This window comes from Ailuropoda melanoleuca, chromosome 6, assembly GCF_002007445.2.
Source record: "Ailuropoda melanoleuca isolate Jingjing chromosome 6, ASM200744v2, whole genome shotgun sequence".
NCBI classification, from domain to species: domain Eukaryota; kingdom Metazoa; phylum Chordata; class Mammalia; order Carnivora; family Ursidae; genus Ailuropoda; species Ailuropoda melanoleuca.
Window position 1 is genome coordinate 33,148,899 of NC_048223.1, and position 21,183 is coordinate 33,170,081.

General features: G+C 50.4%; 1 protein-coding gene across 4 annotated transcripts; it reads right to left on the reverse strand.

Moving 5' to 3' along the window:
* Positions 1-2,061: 2,061 nt before the first annotated feature.
* Positions 2,062-20,201, reverse strand: ACKR2 (atypical chemokine receptor 2). Of its 4 annotated transcripts, XM_034662135.1 has the most exons (6): positions 17,161-17,175; positions 16,190-16,270; positions 15,597-15,786; positions 12,226-12,272; positions 10,076-10,159; positions 2,062-7,119 (listed from the first exon to the last, which is right to left on the reverse strand). In XM_034662135.1, the coding sequence occupies exon 6, from the start codon at positions 7,088-7,090 to the stop codon at positions 5,936-5,938; it is 1,155 nt and encodes a 384-aa protein (XP_034518026.1). In that variant the 5' UTR covers positions 7,091-7,119; positions 10,076-10,159; positions 12,226-12,272; positions 15,597-15,786; positions 16,190-16,270; positions 17,161-17,175; the 3' UTR covers positions 2,062-5,935. The 4 variants fall into 4 exon arrangements, with proteins under 4 accessions (XP_034518026.1, XP_034518027.1, XP_034518028.1 ...); XM_034662136.1 differs by lacking the exons at positions 15,597-15,786; positions 16,190-16,270; positions 17,161-17,175 and adding an exon at positions 20,137-20,164; XM_034662137.1 differs by lacking the exons at positions 12,226-12,272; positions 15,597-15,786; positions 16,190-16,270; positions 17,161-17,175 and adding an exon at positions 20,137-20,201.
* Positions 20,202-21,183: the final 982 nt, after the last annotated feature.

Genomic DNA, 21,183 nt, shown 5'->3' on the forward strand with positions numbered 1-21,183 from the left:
CCTGCAAGTCCTACAAGTTACCCTCCAGCCTCCCACCTCACTTTATTATTGTCCTCAATGCCTATTCTACAGCCTGTGGACTTCAGGTTCGTCCAGAGCAAGACAAGGCAAGCCACAGGTGTAATTTTTCATTTCCTAGTTGACACATTTTTTTTTAAAGATTTATTTATTTATTTGACAGAGATAGACAGCCAGCGAGAGAGGGAACACAAGCAGGGGGAGTGGGAGAGGAAGAAGCAGGCTCATAGCGGAAGAGCCTGATGTGGGGCTCGATCCCATAACGCTGGGATCACGCCCTGAGCCGAAGGCAGACGCTTAACCGCTGCACCACCCAGGCACCCCGACACATTTTTTTAAAAGATTTTATTTATTTATTTGACAGAGAGAGAGACAGCCAGCAAGAGAGGGAACACAAGCAGGGGGAGTGGGAGAGGAAGAAGCAGGCTCATAGCAGAGGATCCTGATGTAGGGCTCGATCCCATAACACCGGGATCACGCCCTGAGCCGAAGGCAGACGCTCAACCGCTGTGCCACCCAGGCGCCCCTAGTTGACACGTTTTTAAAAAAGCAAAAAGAAACAGGTGAAGTTCATGTTTATAATATATTTAACTTAGCCCAATATATCCAAAATATTAGCATTTCAGTATGTCATTAGTATAAGAATATTAGTGAAATAATTTTACACTTCTTTTTCTTGTGTTGCCTTCAAAATCTGGCATGTACTTTTCCCCCTTGCAGCATGGCTCATTTCAGCCCAGCCACATTCTAAGTGCTCAACAGCCATGTGTGGCTAGGGGCTCCAGAACTGGATAGAGCAGGTCTGGAGACATGTTGCTTTTCATGTAGGAGTTATCCAAGGTCCCTTCTCAGTGCCATTGATTGTCTCCCCTCCACATCCCCACCCCAGGGTGATCTCCGTCCCTCCTCTGGTTTCTACAACCATTGCTGAGCTCAGAGCCCTCTCCTACTTCCAGACCCTCACCCTCCCCATCCGGGTCCCACAGCCCCTCTGACTCAGTTTGGCTCATGCAGAACTCAGCATCTGTCCCCCACCTCGGCCCTGAACTACCCCCTTCTCCGGATTTCCCTGTCTCTCTCTGGTCAGGACACCACCACCCACCGTATCCCCCTAAGACAGATACAGAAGAGACACCCTCACCTCCCCCACTCTCACCCACAGTCATGCCCCAGTTCTGTCAGTTCAAGGCCCTGCGGTGTCTCTGAAACTGTCCTCTTTTCCCCACCCCCACAGCCATCCACATAGCTCACCACTCTGCATCTCTCCACACCAGGCCTGCCTGGCCCTCCATTCACCCTGACCTTTCTCCAAACCTTTCACCTCTGATTTTCATTCTCACTTCTCTGGCTCCCCATCCTTCCACACTCACTTAACATTTAAATTTTGCCACAGTCGGTCCCTAAATTTTCAATCCAGTGCAATTCAACATTGCCAACTTCCTCCGATGGAATGGTCTGTAAAGGAGAGTTGCTTGCTTTAACGGCCAACCCCAGTGCTGGCTACTCCTGGAAACCTTCCTGGATCTCCCCCTCTTCCATCCCCTGGCCAGAAACGAATTCCATCCCCTGAGGCTCCCCTGGCATGGTGTGCATCATAGCACATCTGTTATGTGTCATGGCTTTCTGTGTCCTGCTCTCCTCCTCCTGCCCCCCCTCCACTGGAGCTCATAGCGCTTGGTATCTTATGACTTCATCTCTGACCCCCAATTTCCTAAATGGAGATTAAATGATAGAAAATTGACTCCATCTCGGCTACTTTACTGCATGTCCTCAAATCATTTCCTTCCTGTCCCTGGCCTCCCTCAGCTTTCTGGTGTACGAAATGGAGACAATCCCATTGCCAGGCATGCTTCCCAGGGTTGGGAGGGGGTGAGAGTGTGTTGCTGCCAGAGCCGAGCTTCCCGGGACAGGAAGGGCAGAGGCTGTGGGAGCTGCCATGGGGTCCTGGAAAAAGGGGGCCTGGCAGCGTAGACCCCCTGCAAGGATGCCCAGTGGGGCTTCTCTCTTATTCATCTGTCCCACATCTATGACTGGCCTCTTCTGTTTTTTTGAGGTTGGCTCTTCTGTCCAGAGTTTTGCTAGAATGACAGGCTGTTAGAGTAACTCAGGTAGGGGCTGGGACTGGAGGCAGGAGTCTGCCCCCACTACCTATATGACGCTGGGCCAGAGTGTGCCTTTCTCTGGGTCTAGCTGCCCCAAAATGATGATGTCTGTTGGGAGCCTGACAGAGCTCTGACTGGCTCAGAGAAGCCAGAATATCCCATCCTATTCCGCAAGGGGCCAAGAGCACAAGAAAAGTCACATGGGGAGCACAGGAGAGGGTGAAAGGGACTGAGAGGCTGGGAGCCACCATGGGGAGCTTACCAACGAGCCTCTCCACACAGCCAGGCCCTGTGCCAGAGCAGGTATTGGGATCTGGGCAAAGATGTAGGGTTTCAGACACTCCTGGGCCCTGCCCAGACCTAGGCGCTGCAGCCCCTCATTTTCCCCACACCCAGAGAAATCTGGACCAGGGGCCTGACCTGTGGGCCCAAGTGCACTGAGTCAAGACCAAGAGCTCTCAACTGAGAGCGACTTCGTGTAGCTCTTCCAGGAGCTTCATGTTTGAGGGTATGCCTGGGACCAAGGGAACCGTCAGTGGGTCAGGTCGAGGTGAATACAAGTACACCATCCCATAGTCATGGATACTCACCATAACAACAGGCCTCCCAGGAAGCAGTGAGCACCCAGGATTAGACTGTGCACAGAGAGGCCAATGCCCACCTGCAGGCAAGGGAGGGGCCTGTGGCACCTGCAGTCCTATGCCCTGCGCATGGGGGCTGGACACACTCTCTACAAGGGCTACCCTTCCTTCCCTACCAGGGCCTTGAGACGGTAGGAAGACTGAAACCCCCAAGGAGACATCTAGTTGCTACCTGTTCTGACACAGCAGTCCTGACCCCCAAATCCTCATTTCTGCACCAGATTTCTTCTCCCTCGAAGAAAAGCCCACTATGTGTATTCTCTGAGGATAACTTCTAACAAAGCAAGATCAGGGATGACAGGCCAGTGGCAGAATTGCAGGCACCTGGGAAAGAGAAGAGGTTTTTGTTTTGGCTTGGTTTGGGTTTTTTTCCATAGGTAGGAACAGCTGTAAACCCTCAAACCTTCAGAGAGTAGAGGGCGAGCAGCCCTGCTCCCAGCCAGAGCCATGGCTGTCCTTCTCCCTGGGTCAGCCAGGGGAAAAGTCCATCTTGCCTCAGAACCTGAGGACCAAGAGAATCCTGGGAGCTTTCCTAGAAACATCTGAGCAGTGCAGCCAGGGAGCCAGGCCTTTGGGCAGATGGAGAGCAGCACGAAGAACCAACGTCCAGGCTGGGGAGTAAGGTCTGGATGGAGAGGGCTCCGTCCCAGCCCAGGCTCTGAGAGCCCACCTCCAATTCACTCCCTGGCTGGTACCTGCTACAGTGAGAGCCCTCAATACGGTCAGCTGCAGTCGATGGCAATGAGGTCAGTGAGAGGGATCAGTGGGTCACCTGTGGCCAGCTCTTCTCCTCCCCCAGGGCACAGGCTTCAGGGCCCTTCTTATACACCTGCTGTTTGCAGAGAGCACATACCCACACGTACACTGCTAGAGAAAGACACACGGGAACACACAGAAGACCTGTGGGCACAGACACAGACCCATGTGGACACAGTGACATGTTCATGTCGGACCTACATACACAGCCATATGTACCATGCACAGCCCACACGGCAACTCACAAACACACACACACGCACCAGTGCTGGGGACAAGCCCTGCCAGATGTCGCTTGGCTGGCATACCTTGTCCCATTCCATCCGTGCAACATGGATACAAAGTCAGAGACTCTGGGTCCCCAGACCCTATTAGTACAGTCAGGCTGCTCTGTGGGTTCCCTGTGGGGCAGATTTCAGGAGCTCTAAAATAGAACCCTATCCCCCACATCCTCAAACAAATCACCACCTTCAGATCCAGAGCTTCATCTCCTAGGGCACCAAGGGAGCTCAGAGTCCTTCATGACAGTGGGACTCTGGGGCCTTGGGGCAGAGAAGTAAAGGCACAAGAGCTGAGTTAGATGGAGGAGGGGAAAAACAACAAGAGAAAAATCAGCACAGTCAACTCTGGCACCATCCAGGGACAGCCCTGCTCATGACACGTGGGCTATAATGAGAGCATCCAAAGCTCAGGGGAAGAGAAGAAAGAATGGCAGAATGTTGACTACCTGCTCCATTTCTATCCATCCAGTCATTCGTTGAAAAAAAAAAACTTAATGAGCCTCCGCTATATTCTGAGCACTGCCTTAAGCACAGGGAATATCGATTTAACACATGGCAAAGTCCCCGGTCTCCTGGAGCTTGCATACACACAGCCCTGTGTTCTCTTGTCCTCTATTCTATCCACCTGTAAGTTTCCTTCCATGCACTGCTGTCTGCCAGGCGCCGTGCTTTGTTTTTCAGGACGGACACGGCAGGATGTGGGCAGGTTGTACCAGGTGGTTCTGGTAGGTGGGGAAAAGCCGTGGATGCTTTAGAAGTTCAGGAAAGGGAGATGTCCCTGTGGGCCAGGGGCTCCCTGGGGAAAGGTCTTCAGTGGCCAGGGCAGATGCTAACCATCAGAGACATGAAGAGGGAAGCACCCAGGCAGGGCCTATCAGCCAGGAATCCTTAAATTGCAAGTAACAAAACATCACCACGGGAAGGGACAGATTGGTTCGTGTAACTGTCAAGTCCAGAGCTGGAATGAGCTTTAGCCATGACGAGCTTCTGTGGCTTCCACACTGCCCTTGGGGTCTGCTCCCTCACGGCGCTATCGCCTCACCCTCTGAAATTCGAGTAGATGAAGGAGCACCCCCACAGCGCACATCCTCTTGGCTTCAGTCTCATGCCTCTGTTCTAGACTCTTCTACTTGCCGCATTTCACAAGCTCTGCCTGGGTCCTGTGCCTGTCCTAAATGAATCACCATGCCAGGGAAAGGTAAGGCTGTAATTGGCCTATGTTCTACCCGAACTCTACCCAAAGCACAGGGCAGAGTGAACCACGGGTGGTTTCCCAGAGCAAGCAGAATTCCATTACAGGACAAGGATGAGGGGACAGCTGGGAGAAAAATAACCCGTTACACAAGAGAGTGGGCGAGCACAAAACACGGAGGTGGGAACGCGCAAGAAACAAGGGGTGCCCAGTGCCCAGGAAGTGAAAAGTAATGAAGGAGTATAAGGGTAAACTGGTGTATGGGACTCTACTTGTGAAAGCTCCAGCCTCAAAGCTGGACAAAGACTTTGGACTTAATTGTGCAGACCCCGGGGACACCCCCCCTGAAGGCTCCAGGGAGGGGGTATGGGAAGCAGAGGAAGGGTGATCCTCCTGGGCTGTTGGGAACATGTGTGCAGTCTACCTCCCACCTGCTAGCTCTCACGTTCCACGGAACTGCCCCACCTGGGGCACTTCCCAGCCCCTCCTACTTGCCAGACCCTTGGAGCCACTATCAACGCTGTGACATTAAACAACATGGCAGCAGTATTTCCCAGCTGAGCCCCAGGGAAGGGAGCCGACTGGTGGGTGGCAAGCCTTGGTGTACTCTGAGGAAGATGGGAGTGATGGCTGAGGGTGAGGTGATCGTTCTGGCTGGTGGGTGCAGATTAGATGACAGGAGAGCATGACAACAAGAAGCACAGAGGTCAGTTGGGAAGCTACTCTAGCAATTCATGCACGAGAGTCTGGTTTCCTGGAAGGCAGTGGAGAAAGTGGAGGAAGGAGGCGGGAGTAAGCAAATGCCGCTGATCGTGGGGCACTGAGAACTGACCACGGGGTGTGGCAACTTGGTCCCTGAGGCCTTTGGAGAGAGGACTCTGGGGGGATGCCCAACTGAGCTAGGTCCCATCCAGTCTCCCCAGACTGTGGTATGGCCACTTGGGCTTAATTTCCCCCCATATCACTCTTGTCGGGGGAGCTCTCGGCCTGCCTCTCCCCGAGGTCATTCATGCCTGTCATTTCTTCTTGGGCAGTGAGCCTGCTGCTCTCAGAGCAGCTGGACAGCGGGGCCTGTGCAGGGCCGGATGCCTGGTGCCGCCTGAGCATGGTGACGAGGAAAGCCTTCAGGTACTGGCGGAAGTGGCGGCTGGAGAAAGCATAGAGAATGGGGGTGAAGCAGCAGTGAAGGAAGGCGATGCTCTCTGTCACCTGGAGTGCATAATCCAGGTGTTTGGTAACCTTGCATTCCCCAAAGACTTGCAGGTCCAGCATCGAGTGCAGAAACAAGGTGAGGTTATACGGGAACCACAGCACGAAGAAGGCCACCACCAGGGCTATGACTATCCTTAGAGCCCGGCCCTGGCCCGGGGGCCTCAGCCTGACCAGCACGCAGCCAATGCGGGAGTAGAAGAAGATCATGACAAGGAGTGGAAGGAGAAACCCCAGGACGTTCTGCTGGAAACGGAGGAAGAGCTTCCAGATGGTCGAGTGACCTCCAAAATCTGGATAGCAGTTCCACACGCCCGGGGGGTTTTCATGTGTCTGCACAAAGACCATGTCCGGGACGGAGACAGCCACAGCCACAGCCCATACCAGGGCAGCCAGGAGCAGGCTCTTGGCCTGGGTTCTCAGCCCGTGGTGGGGCTGAGCGTGGACGATCTCCAGGTACTTGTCCAGGCTCATGCAGCTGAGGAAGAAGATGCCGCTGTAGAAGTTGACGGTGTAGAGGGTGCTCACCATCTTGCACAAGAAACTCCCAAACACCCAATGCCAGGCCACAGAAACGCCCCAGAAAGGCAGCGTCACCACAAACAGGAGGTTGGAGATGGCCAGGTTCAGCAGATAGACCTCAGTCATCCGCCTGCGAGGTACATACCGAAGCAAGACCACTAGAAGAAGGAGGTTCCCGCCCAAACCCAGCACGAAGATGAGGCTGTAGAAGATTGGCAGGAAGATCCTGCCAAAGGCCAGCACCTCGTCTTTCCTGCAGAGCATGAAGGCCACCTGGTCCAGGTAGTATTCATAGTCATAGAAGGAACTGCTGTTCTCAGAACTGGCAGCCTCGGTGGTGGGCGGCACAGGGGAGGCGGTGGAGGCCATGTTGGGAGGACACGCCCAGTTCTGGAGCTCTGTGGACCAGAGTGTGGTGGGAGAAAAATAAGATGAAACCAGGCATTCCCTTCCATTCTCCAGACCCACCTTTGCTACTGCTCTGGGAGGCCCGACAGACTCTTTACATCGACGTCAGTACCTGTAGGCTAGGAGGAAGGGCGTAAGTGTGGGGAGCCCGAGCCTACCACTTATAGCTCTGTCACCCTAGGTGGGTGGCTTAACCTCAGGTGTTTTCATAGTACTCCCTTCATTCATTATGGCTTCTCTTCTTTATTTTTTCCTTCACTGTTTTAAAGAACTGATAATGTCTTTCAGATTTTTCTTTATTATTTAGGGGATACCAATTCACCTATGTATTGTGTCTCCATATTCTTCCACATGTGTGCCTTACAATTGTTTTTTGTGTGGCTTATGTTTTTGGTTTTTTTTTAACAAGCACTTCTCTTCAGTGGGACTTGCTTTATCCATAAACATCTAGTGTGTCCACTCTGGCTTTGAATTTTCTCAACTTTTATCACCTAAGGATTTCCCTTATTTTTGTTACTTTTAAAATATTTTATTTATGAATATTTAGTTTTATATCAACATTTTATTTGTAAATATTTAACATTAAAAAAATTTTTAAATAAAAGTATTTTATCCGCTATAGCTAGGTTTGTAACAGAAAGGTGTGATCCATCATGCTGAGAGACTGAGAACCTACTAAACCTGTCCATCCCTCAGTTTTTCCATCTTCAAAATGTTACTACTAATAATAGTACCTACTTTGTAGGGTTCTTATGAAGCTTAAGTGCGATCATTCACGTAGACCACTTCACACTCTACGAAAAGAGTGCCCAGAACATAGTAGGCACTCGTTGAATGTTAGCTTAAATGATTGCTTTGTTGAGAACTGAGTCCATCATCTTCCCACCAGTGTCTTCTCTCCTACATCTCTCTAACTGATTGGGACTACCAGCTACTCAGTCATCTAGGACTGAAATGTGGGAGACATCTTGGATTCCTTCCTCACACCCCTTCATCACCACCTTCGAATCTCTACATCCTTACTGCCATTTGAATATGTCCAACATTTCTAAGTCCCATAAAAATACATACATGATACTTGTTTAATAGACTTAAAACAAATGTAACAAAAATACTTTGAAGGAGTTCAAAGTGATAAAAGGGAGAGCAGGGGAAATGATAGGCACAGCATTCAAGATGGTAGCTGCCTGGGCAGAAGCCAGAGGCATGGGATGAGGGCAGGTCACTGTCTGTAGTCAAGTTAGTTCCGTCTGGGGCAGTGGTTTCCCAGGTTTTAATTGTATTATTAAAAATGATTTTTAAGGGCACCTGGGTGGCTCAGTCGGTTAAGCATCTGCCTTTGCCTCAGGTCATGATTCCAGGGTCCTGGGATGGAGCCCTGCATCGGGCTCCCTGCTCCGCGGGGAGTCTGTTTCTCCCTCTTCCTTTGCCCCTCCCCTTGCTCAGGCATGCTCTCTCTCTCTCTGATAAGGGTCTAGTATTCAGAATATATAAAGAACTCTTACAACTCAGCAATAAAAAGACAAATAAAAAAAATTAAAAGATGAGCAAAGGACTTGAGGAAACATTTCTTAAGATGTAGGTGTGGTGTGGGTGTTGTATGCATATTCTGTGTGTTTTATGTGTGAAGTGTGAGTGTGATGATAAATAAATAAAATCTTCCAAAAAATAAAATAAAATAAAATAAAATAAAATAAAATTATTTTAAAGAGAGAGCCTCACATGTACCAGTGATAAGAATCTGTCATGAACCAAGGATTATGCTTAATCCTGTTCTGTGTTCCAGGAGAGAGACTTCAGGTTAAATACATTAGATTACTCGCCCATGAAGAAGAAGGTTTTGGAGGAGAGAGTGGGAGATAAAAAAGAATGCGTCACTGAAGGAAGCAATCATGCATGGTGGCCTCTGGAGTGGGGGTTATAGGCTGGTGATCATGGTTCATAAACCAAGAAATACAAATCAAGCCCACTTTGCTCTTCTGTGTTTTATTTCTTATTCTTTGATTCAAGAGAGATTGAAATGTTTAATATGTTCAATGGCTGTTTCTATTTCTTCTGTGAATAGTTCGTTGTTTTAATGGATGGTATTCTCGTTTTATAAATGAGAGGTTTTATATGGTAAGGATTTAGCTTTTTACTTTTACATTGCAGACATTTGCCCCAATCCTTCCTGGTAGACGTTTTGTCTCTTTTTTTTCCCAGGTAGAACTCCCAAAGAAACTCAGGCCCTCAGCTGACCCATCCTATATCCATGACACGGGGACCTCACAGCTGATGGAAATATACAGCGCTGCTGAGACAAAAGGTCTCCCAGGGAAACCCCCGTCTTCCAACTCATTGAGCCTCTGCACCACCCTTGGGCTTCTATTAAACGGCGTCTGCCGAATGTTGGGGAAACCACACGCATGCCCTAGCCCTACCTAGCAGCTCAGCCCGGGTGGCTTTATCTAGGGTTGGGCTCCTGACTGGCCTCAGGAACTTTGGCCTGCTCCTTCCTTTCCTGGTCCTCCATTCCCCTCCTGTGCATCTGGGGTCTCCTGTCCCTGAGCCCCTCCCTTTGCTGGGCAGCAGCAAGGACGCCTCCAGAGCATGGCTGCTGTCGGAGTCCGTGAGCTACTGGGGTTGGGAGGAGGGATTAAACACCGGCTCTTCTGGTCCAGCATTAATGACATTGATCCTGACCTGGTTTCTCAAAGTCCCCGCTTTAACAAACAACCAAGTCTGATGATTGCTTTGATCAAAGCCAGAGGTCAGAGTCAGCAGGCTCCAGGCTGGCCACGTCACCTTTACAAGGTTCCTTCCACCTGGAACACTGTTCCCTTCCCTCTCAGGGTCTCTGGCCTCCTGACCTTTCACTCTGGGAATCTTTCCAGGCCGCCTTGAACTCTGAGACCATGAACCCCATGCTCCTGACTGCCCTTCAGGTCCCTGTCAACTCACACCTACCTGTCCCTCTGGACTCACTCGGGTTTTTCTTTTTTGTGTTCACTTTTCCTTACGCCCGAATTCATTCGGTTTATCCAACAATACCTTGAGAGGAATAAATGAGGGTATCAGTTATTTACGTGCTAGTATGAATTAGCAGCATGAAGTTCTGCAGGGGAACCTTTGGGGGAATCTAGGGAACTATATGGAGATGGAGGATTCAAAGAGGAGGGAAAACAAAGGTGAGGTGAGCAGAACTTTCCCAACAATGAAGCCAAGGGCACAAAGGCAAACTACAGCTTGTCTCCGAAGCAGTAATATCATCCTCTTTGTGACTTCCTGAGGCTGCTGCCTGGGCTGGCTCCAGCTTTGACTCAGCAAGAATCTCTGGCTGGAGAGTAATGTCCCCTCCTGAGGATCTGGGGCTTGCCTCCCTAGGCCTCTCAGAGAAGTCACAGTGGAGGCAACAAAAGAGAGGGTATTGCTATATCCAACTAGGCAGGAGGGCAGCCATGTTAGTTGAATTCCTTCCATGAACTGAACACATAGATGTAATTTTCTCCTTTAATCTTCACCATAATTCTGGGAAGCAATACTATTATGATTCCCATTTTCTAGATGAGGAAACTGAGGTTTGGAATGGGTGGAGTCCCAGTGCCCCCAGCTTCAGATCAGCAAATGAGGGACCCAGGAGTGGATGGCCCCAAAGATATAAGGTAGAACTGGTGACCCTTTCCCCCTAGCTCCCCTTTTCAGGACAGCCAAACCTGAATTTGAAGGATGAGCCTCTGGTAGCGGGACTTCTGACCTTAGTAACCAGTGGCAGAGAACATCCGAAGTCAGTCAGATGCTGGAGCAGCTCCCACAGGCTTGTGAGAGCCAGTTATGCAACGTCTGGGAGGCATCCAACAAATTATCGTGGAATTAACCAATTCTGCTTTTGGGGATGTTAAGTTGGTAGCTTGAAGCTGATCGTGGTGGGGATATTTACACTATGGCAAATGCTACAAATTGGAGCTTCCTCTCCTTCTTGCATGTGCCCCCCCCATCCCTGCGAGCTGGTTATTAAACCTTTACTGGCAAACCGCTGATCAAGACCCCATGAAGCCTGACCTAACCCTGCCTCTGTCGCTGTCTCCATCACTTTTCCTCCTCAACCTGCGACGTCAGCCCTGTAGCTGCCCTCCTCCCCAGCCAAGAGCGCTTGGGGCAAGGTCACATGTAGGTCTCCCGCGGCACGGCCGTACCGAGTGTGCAGCCTACAGTGCAGCTGTGACTAGTGAACAAATAAACAAGCTCAAAGGTTACCCCAAAAAGCCACATGAGCTTTCAAAATGTAAAACTAAGAATAACATGAGATCACTTCTAGTGAACAAAAATTATGCTGGCCTCCTTACAATTTGGAAACCATATCGTTTAAAATGCAACCCAAATTCTCCCTTCCCAGAAGCCTGCCCAGGCTGCTAGCCTGGTTAACTCCTGCTTTAACCGCCAGCACTCACAGAAGGTCACTCCTCAGTCCTGGTGCCTGCCTCCTTGAGCGGAGCCACCTTTCGAGAATCGCTTGCCCCCCTCTGCAAGGCAGGGGTGGAGCTCACTAGCACAGGGCTGGCACCTGAGAGGTGTTCAGTAAATGACCATGGACTTAATCAGTACTGTCACATCTCTCCGTCCCTTCTTGTCTCGCCTCGTTTTTCCCTTGCCTGGCTTTCTGCCTTCCCCCCATTGATGCCCTGGACACAGCAGACCCAAGACCCTCCTTCTGTGGGGCATTTGCCTGGCCTGGGCCAGTCCCGCCACAGCAGCCTGGGGAGCCCCTAGCCAGGGAGCATGTCCGGTGCACTGCTCTCCTTGAGCCATGTTCAAGGGCTGTCTCCAGCTGGCACAGCCTCCCTGGACCAATGTCACAGGATGTGCCCTCTGGCCACCCCCAGCTTCCTCCCTCCGGAGGCTCCGCTAACCGCTCTGGGAGGACTGGGTGGAGATGGACTCCACCCTGGCCCAGCTTGGGATGGGCGCCTCAGCTTATAAATCTGGTTTGACCATTCTGCTTTCCCGGCCTCCCTGTGGCTGGAAAACAAGCAAGGAGTTAGGAGCGATGCCCTATCCAACAACAGCGCCTGGCTGCAGAAAGCGCTCTGGCTTTGGGATGTAGGTAGAAGAGTGCTTGCCTTTGGGTGAACTGGTAACAGCTGGGGATCACTCTATTTTCTTCCTCCTGGGTTTGAGAAAACACCAGATGTTAAACTCTACTGAGTATATGACAATTACAACAACAGTGACAAACGCCCACCACTTTCATAGCATTTACGCTGGGCCAGGCGGTGGTCTCAGAGCTCGGCATGCATCCATGCATTTCGTCCTCGCAATACCACCCTGATGCGGGGGCTATTATTATCTCCATTTTACATATGAGGAAAGTTAGTCACAGAGAGGCTAAGGAACTTGCCCAGGGCCACACAGCTAGTAAGTCGGAGAGCTGGGATTTGAATGGGCTAGCTCATTTAAAGACAAGGGTGAAGGATGGAGACTAGAGATGTAGTGACAGGAGACCAGGCTGCTGTTGTTGCTCCGGTGCCTGAATGGAAGAGGGTGGGGGGTTGATGCTACCCCAACAAAAAACAGGGAAAGGAAATGCAAGCCACACAAGGAGGACCAGAAGAAAGAAGTTTAGTGCCTCCGGAATGGCACACTGGGAGAGAACTCATGAACAACTTACGGGGCCGAGCCGGGTCTCTGCTTCACTGCTTGGTTTGGGATGCCCTTGGGCTTGAACTTCGGGCCCTGCCAGCCCTAACACAAAGTCAAAGCTTCCATCCTGGAGCCCTTGACTTGCACAAGGCTGTCTTCTCGCCCGTAAAATAAATAGTACTCACGGCAAAGAATTTTGTGAGGAGTAAATCGTGTGCAATCGTTTTAACAGCTAATACTATAGAGCCCTGACGGTGTGCTGGGTGCTGGGGCATGGAGCTTTACATGTATTGACTTATTCAATCCTCATATTTACCTTACAGGAGTTATAGAAGTTAAATACTATTATCAGCCCTATTTTATAGCCGACACAACTGAAGCACAGAGAGGTTAGGGAACTGGCCCAAGGTCACACAGCGAGTATTAGATCAGGAATTGAAACCCAGAGTCCATGCTCTTTTTTTTTTTTTAAGATTTTATTTATTTATTTATTTATTTATTTATTTAGAGACACAGAGAGAGAGAATGGCAAGGGGGCAGAAGGCAGAAGAAGAGAGAGGGGGTGAGCATCTCAAGCAGACTCCACACTAAGTGTGGAGCCCAACTCGGGCTTGGCTGGATCTCACAACCCTGAGGTTATGACCTGAGCCAAAAACCAAGAGTTGACGCTTAACCAACTGAGCCACCCAAGCGCCCCTCCCAGAGCCCACGCTCTTAAAAAGTTATCTTGCCTCTCAAAGAAAATAACAAGCCAGTTGTTGTCCCCCTCTGCCAAGCTTTCTGTGCATTAGTGTACTCACCGCGCACAACTTGTGAGACAAGCACTATTGTTATTCCCATTTTACAAATGAGGAACTGAGGCTCAGAGGGGGGGAGTAACTTGCCCACGGACGCTCAGCAAGCGTGCTGCAGGCTCAGAAATGGAGTCCCTGTAGTGGCTCCAGAGCCAGAGCCCTGGACCACATGCTGGGAGCCCCACTCAGACTCACAGGATGGACAGCTGCCCTCTTCATGGTCCACTATGGGAAGCCTTGCGTTTGGATCCATTGGGATGTATAAAACACAATGAAAACAATAGTAACTCCATCCTGACTTTTATATGGGGCTCCTTACTTTCCCAGACTCTTATAGTCTGGTCCTTGCAAGTCCTCCTGGGTCCCTTGTTAGAGGCAGCCCGTGTCACCCCGCTGGTTCCTCAGGAAGCCCAGAGCCACACAACAAGTCAGGCAGAGCTGACCTTAGAACCCTGAATCTCTGAGCCCCGGACCATTGCACACTCTCCTTCTCTCTTTACTTTTTTAACATGCATTTTTCCTGTTACAAAAGTTATATACATGCAATGTAAAATGCAGAAATCCAAGGGGAAAAAAATAGCAAAGAGGCTAATTGCCTCCAGGAATAATCTTTGGGAATGTTTTTGTGTATCTTGCCTGTTTTCATGACCAGAGCTCCGTCCACCGCACTAAACCTCCCTGTATTTGTGGAATCACAGAGCCTGGCTGGAAGAGAGCGGCTTGTCCAGTCCCCTGCAGGGCATGAGGGCCTTTGAAGTTTCCTGCTCCCAGGGAGATGTGAGGCCCGCCTGCTCCCCATGCTCCCTGGGACCCCACATTACTCAACGTTTCCTGGCTCTTATCAGGGACTGGGGTTGTTTGTGACATTGATAAAATCGCAAGGCAATCCCTCCCCCCAAAGCTTATTTCAGTTAATAAAAACGAGGTGGTTTTAGAGCCCAACTCTTGAAGGAGCTGCTGCTGCAAAAGAAGCTATGATTTTCATGTCTTTCCTGAATCGTTTTGCTTTTTTCTCCTTTCTCTCTCATCGTTGCCTGCAATCTTACCATTAGAGCTCCTTGCATTTGTATTTGAGCATTATGCTTGGTTCAAAATGAAACATAGTCACCACCTTCACTACCCACAGGGAGGGTGGGACACTCAGCATGGTGCAGTGTGGAAGAATAGACAGAATAGATTAGTCCAGGGTGCCTGGGTGGTGCAGTCGGTTAAGCGTCTGCCTTCAGCTCAGGTCATGATCCCAGGGTCCTGGGATCGAGTCCCATATTGGGCTCCCTGCTCATTATTGGGGAACCTGCTTCTTCCTCCGACCCTTTCCCCTCTTCGTGTTTTCTCTCTCTCGCTCTCTCTCAAATAAATTGAAAAAAAAAAAAAGATTAGTCCACTTCTTAATGGCTGAGTCACCCTGGGCAAATTACTTAACCTCTCTGAGCCTTACCTATAAATTGTCTCCTTCCTGCAGTTTTTATTATAATTAAATGAGTGCCTGGCACATAACTATCGGTTCCCTTCCAGGCCCCAAAATAACACTTGGCTTAGCCCGGGATGGATAAGAGGAGATCCTGAGACTGTCTGGGGGCAGAAGGAGGGGGCTGAGGACTTGGGCAGGGGGTAACAAGAGAGGACGAGGGGGCATAAGGAGAGAGTATGGATGTGTGCAGAAGAAGACCACAGAGCTGGGGAAGCTCAGCCCTGGGCGGGGGTAGGGGGGCGCTTTAAAGACCATCTCATCTGTGTCAGCTGGGGAACCTGAGGCTTGGGCAGGAAAGGGAGTGCCTGAGGTACTCAGTTGCCTGATACCAACTTTGTGGATTTCAGAATCCACAAAGCAGATTCCCAGAGCTGGAGTCAAGGGGAAAGGGGCCAGCAGACTACCTCACTCCCGGGCTGCTGAGGCAATTGCTCCAAGAGTTGCCCTCGAGAGAATGCTCCACCCTGACCCATTGGCACTTCCCTCTCCCCACACCTGTGGCGGCTCTCTAAGCCACTGGATCCAGTCTTTCTCCCTGCAGCCCCTGGGTAGGGCCCACCCCACTCCAACTGCGGCCATAACCTACCAGAGCCAGACCCACTTGCCTGGGGGTGTCCAGTCTCAGCCAGGAGGAGAGCAGCTGCGCCTGGGTCCTTCCTCAGAGAAGTGCAGAAGAGAGCAGGAATCTTCCCCCTCTCTGGATCGGCCCTGCACACGTCCTGCTCTAAGGCCGGAACAAGGCATCCCTTCGTGCCTGCCCCAGCCTATTTCCCTCCCTGGAAATGAGTCAAGCTCAAACGACCGCCCCTCATTAAGAAGCAACACCCCCCCACCCAAAGACAATCTGATGACTTCGGAAAACACGCGTCCCCAACCACACCTCTCTGGACCGTTTCCCCGGGCTGCTGGGCCAAGGAGAGGAATAGCTCCGGTCCGGACCTTCAGGCCTTTGCTAGGCAGCTTTTCCCAACTCCATCCAGCTGTACTGATCTCAGACACCTCTCCAGCATGATCCTACTACCGTCCTCCCCCACATCTCGTCCAGCCACAACTCCCACAAAGCAGAGCTGTGTCTGCCCGCCTCAGAGTGTCAGCAATATTCTCAGCTCCTAGACTTTCCAAACCAGATTCCCTCTTCCCCCAACCTTCTCCCTCCACCACCCGCATCCCACCATGTACCTCTGCCTGTTTATTTTTCTTCTCTCCTCCTGGATCAGGAGCTCCCAGGGCAAGGACCATGCTTGACCCACCAGCCGGAGCCTAGGGCCAGGCAAGGGCAGAAACTGACTGAATATGTGCGCATGTGACATTCTGCCTGCCATATGATTGCCACTGTAAGGGGTACCTCTCTGCCCGGACAGCACCTGCGGTCCGGCGGCAATGTCTCAGCCAGCATCGCCTCCAACCCCGCTGCCGGCCCGAATGCGGCAGGTGCTTGGTGGATGCCTGCTGTCTCTACCTGAATTTAGCAGTAACAGAATAATGCCAGGTGCTCACAGGTGTTGGCAATGGAGTCACACAGTGCCAGGCTTGAATCTGGCTATGTGTGATCTAGAGATGGTGGCTTCAGCTCTCTGTGCCTCGGTGTTCAGATCTGTATTGGGGGTGGGGACACTGCCTCTCTCAGACAGTCATGGTGAGAACTAAATATCCCCAGAGAGGTGGACACAGACTTAAACATCTACCTTTACCTGGGGTCCTTAGGCCACCTAGAGTGGAGGCCAAGCTGTGATGGGTTCTCACTCCAGTAGAGGCGACCTTCCAAGTGGCTGGGTCTCCAAGTCTCTCCAGGCCAAATGGCGGTTGCCAATAGAGAGGATAAAGAATAGGGAGATGCCCAACAGATGCCCCAGAGCCCTGGTTCCTTCCTGGGGATGGATAACCTTTTAAGATTGGCTTGCTGGCTTGTTTGCATTCTGTATACGTCTCTCGAGGGAATTAGAACAGCTAAGTTCTAGAACCTAGGCTCCTTCCTCACCCCGCCCCCCACTTTGTTCAAACGTTTTATTTTAAGGTGATTTTTTACTTGCAAAGTTGTGCACAGAATTTCTATGCACCTGTCAGCCAGTTTTCCCTAAGGTTAGCCACAGAACCACAGTATAATGATCTAAACTAGGAAATTAACATTGACACAATACCATTCTACCGACCTTATTCAAATGTCACCAGCTGTCTCACTAATGTCCTTACACCGGTCCAAGATCTGAAGCAGACTCCCACAATGCATTTGGCTCTTGTGGCTCCTTAGTCGCTCCATTTCTGGGGCAGTTCCTCAGTCTTTCTTGCTTTGTTTTCCATGACCTTGGTAGTTTCTAAGTGGACTGTAGAACGTCCCTAACTTTTGGTTTGATGCTTCTTCAAGATCAAATTACAGTTACGTATTTTAGGTAGGAACACCACGGAAGTGATATTGTGTCCCTTTCAGTGCGTTGTACCAGGGGTATATGATTTCAATATGTCTCATTACTGGCGACGTTAACTTTAATCACCTGGTAAGATGGTGTCTGCCAGGTTTTTCCGCTGTAAAACTACTTATTCCTTTGCAATTAATAAGCATCTTTTGTGGGGAGGCGCTTTGAGACTATGCAAATACTCGTGCTTATCAACTTTTGCCCACTAATATTAACATTCGTTGATGATGCTTTCTGACAATTATTACTGTGCTGTTTGCCAAACAGTGATTTTCTATTTCCATCATTCTTGTGTGTGTGTGTGTGCTGGTAAAGTTTATTTACATTGCATTTTATCACATCAGTCACATTTAAGTCCCAGAGATTTGCATTTGTTTATATAGAGAATCCAGTACATTCTTGGGAGATTTGGTTTTTTTCAAAAACAGAAACAGGGGCGCCTTGGTGGCTCAGCGTGTGCCTTCGGCTCAGGTTACATCTCAGGGTCCTGGAAGCAAGCCCTGCATTGAGGTCCCTGCTCAGTGGGAAGCCTGCTTCTCCTACGCCCCGTGCCCCTCCCCCCCAAAATAAATAAAATCTTTAAAAACAAAACAGGATGCAATTAATATGACAGTTGGGTAGCTTAATGAACATCATGTTTCTGTGGGGGCTCATCTGGGATTTTAGAGTGAACTGTATCCAAGGGCTGCCAGGGGCAATTCATGAGAGAGTCGGAGAGCTCCTCGCTTTTCACCCTAAACTCCTTGTTTAATTCCACAATATTCAAATGAAGTTGTGGATCCTCCACTGGGTCTTCATCTTGCTTTTCTGCCAGAGCTGTTGCAGCCAAACATCCGGAGGTCCCCGTGCACAGAAAGGTTGCGTGCGTTTCCATCTGCTGCCCGGCCACACTCATAGTCAGAAAGGGAGGAATCGCTCTGCTGTTGCTCAAACCAGTTGCCCTACTGGTAACCCTGGCACGGCTGGAACGCTGGCTTCACACTCTGCCAGTCCCAGTAATAATTACTTGTGGAGCTGTGCCCAAACCTGCAAGACTCTCCCGCCCAGCCATTTATCCAGAAACTTTAGAAAATGACACCAGTTTTTATGCCTATGTCAAAAATTCCAGCTCTGGGAGCTAAAATCTCTTACCCCAGCAAATCTCTCTCACCACTTCCATCATTTTTTTTACAATTACTAATTGGACTTTACCATAAGAAAGAGTTGGTCCTTCTTTCAATTTATTTATATATATGTCAGTATGGACTCGTGAATATTAATTTTATTCCATTATTATCATCGATTTTGCTGTTCAAATTGTCTCATCCTCTTTCAAAATATCTCAGCCCATCTGCTTCCTGTTGAGCTGAATTTCCAGCCACAGCCCCTCAGACACCTACTCGTGGGAGTGCAGGGCAGGTTGGGGAAGTTCAGAGCCCTTGCACCGATGGACAGGTTTCTGGGGAATTCACTGAGACATTTTCCCAGCAAAGGCTGGGCCCTTCTGGAATGGGCAGATTCTAGCCAGAGGAAGTCAGTCATGGTTCCAGGGGCAGGGAGTTCTAAGAAGGACTGAGCCTGGCCAGGTAGGCTCTTCCATAATTCATCCTGCCCTCCAGAGACCCACCCCAGTCCTGACCCAGTAGCCACACCGGCCGACCACCTCATGTGTCCTGCATTTTTCCTTCTTGACCCGCTCTTCTCTGCCCGGCTGCAGGGATAGTGGCTGAGAAGTCGGATGGCAGACAACTGGGCACTTGACCACATTCTTTGATGCAGAGGAAGCACCCCCGTCCTGGGGTTTAGCCCCCAGCTGTTCCCCACCGGCCCCAAGAGCAGCCAACGCAGAGACAGCAGTGCAGCACACCAAGAGAGGCCACTGAAGGACAAGAGGGACTTCCCCATGTTGAAGTGGGCTGGCACGAGAAGGCTCCGAACTCATCTTCTTGCTTCTTTAAGATGTGCAAGGATTATTCACCCTGGGAAGGGTGTGGACCCCAGCCTGGGAAGCCAGGCAGCCAAGATGCATGGGACCCTCTCCTACAGGATACCAAGCTGCTTCAACTTCAGAATAGAGACCTTAAAATACATACTGTTCTCACACACTCCTAACACACAATGTTAACACGTTGGACACATCTACTATTACAGCAAAAAGTGACATCACATTTTCAAAACACCTGCTTCTATTGTCAGCCGAGGACTTGAATCTGGGAAACTTTTGCCAGCAGCCCGACCCTTCCTGTCCTCCACCAGCCAACTCCAGGCCCATCCCCCCCCAGAAGCTTCCCCAATCTCTCCAGGCCTCCTTGATGCCCTGCTTCGAGCTTCCTGAGTCTGTAAGGGGAAATACTGCTCAGGGGCAAGACTGTCTCCCTACTAGACTGCAGATTCCTCATAGTCGGGGGTTTCGCTCATTGGCATGCAGAGTGCCTGCTGCCACTCACGCGGAGCCCAAGCTAGAGAGCATGGCAATAGATGTGCACAGCCCGGCCCGCACTCGACAAGCTGGCCTTCTGCTGGAAGAGCCCCAGTCTGGCCCTGCCTCCAACTCTGACTCACTCTCGGTCTCTTTCTCCCGATTTCTCTGTCTTCCTTGGGCAAACTTCATCCCCTTCCGGGCCAAGCCCATGACGGGGTCCGTCTAGACTATCTCTAGAGTCTCCAAGTTGGAATTTCTAAACTGCAAACTTGCCCTCCAATTTAGAAGTTCTGGTAAAGCCCATGTTTACTCACATTGATTAGATGTCGCGCCAGAATCTCGCACCAGACCGACTTCTTCCTATCATGCTCCATCGACGGTGCAACAGGAAGGAAATTTTGCTCATCTCACCTCTTCCATTTCCTCTTTCTGTGCTGCCCCCACCAGCTGATCCCTTCTAGCCACCCAGCCTGTCTCTCCTTTTGTACCTCTGCCCAGTGTGTTATGTTCAGGGACCTGGGAGGGGGCTGCTTTCAGCAGAGGGAAGGGGGGGGCGCGTGTGTAAACTTTCCACCATGTATCAGTCCCTTGCCTTGGTACAAACATTTGTTTGCAATCAGTGTATTTATTCATTTATTAAAATATCTTCAACCACATGTTACGTGTTAGAGTTCTCCAGATGTCTTCTCTGTGGGTTAGGCAAAGCTGAGGTTATCACACCCATTTTGTAGACAAGGCTGCCAAGGCCCAGAGAGGACAAGTCACTTGCCTGGAAACACATAGGTGATAAGAGTCACCAGGGCCTTCTGGCTCCCATACCGGTGCCCTCTTGTCCACAATGTATGTGAATATTCTGTGTAATTCTTTTTTCCTTCCTACCTCCAACCCCTCCCACTCAGATCTAGTTAGCTATTCCAGAACACAGTTATTTCTCACTTGTCTGGGGATCCCTCACATCATAGCCCAGCCGGTGATTAACACAGCAGATACTCAATAAAAATTTACTGAAGGAATGCATGTTTCTATGTAGAAAGCCTTCCCAAGAATCACCTACTCTTCCCTAAGACGGTCCCAGTGCTTTTTGTACACAGACCCCAGGCCCTGGGGTTTCTCTGGGGCTCAGTTTCCCTGTCTGTAGAGCAGTTGTACAGGGTTAGACTCGATGACATCTATGTCCCTTAAGCGGTGACACCCTGTTGTTGGCTCTGGGGCTCTGCCCAGGAGGACTGGTGTCTGTGCTTCTGGGAACACATGACGCTCAGCCAGCCCGAGGTCAGGGACAGCAAACAGAAGCACTGGGGCACACTGTCTCGTAAAGAAGACAACATAGGGCTTGGAAATTGGTGCTTACAGCTGAGCCT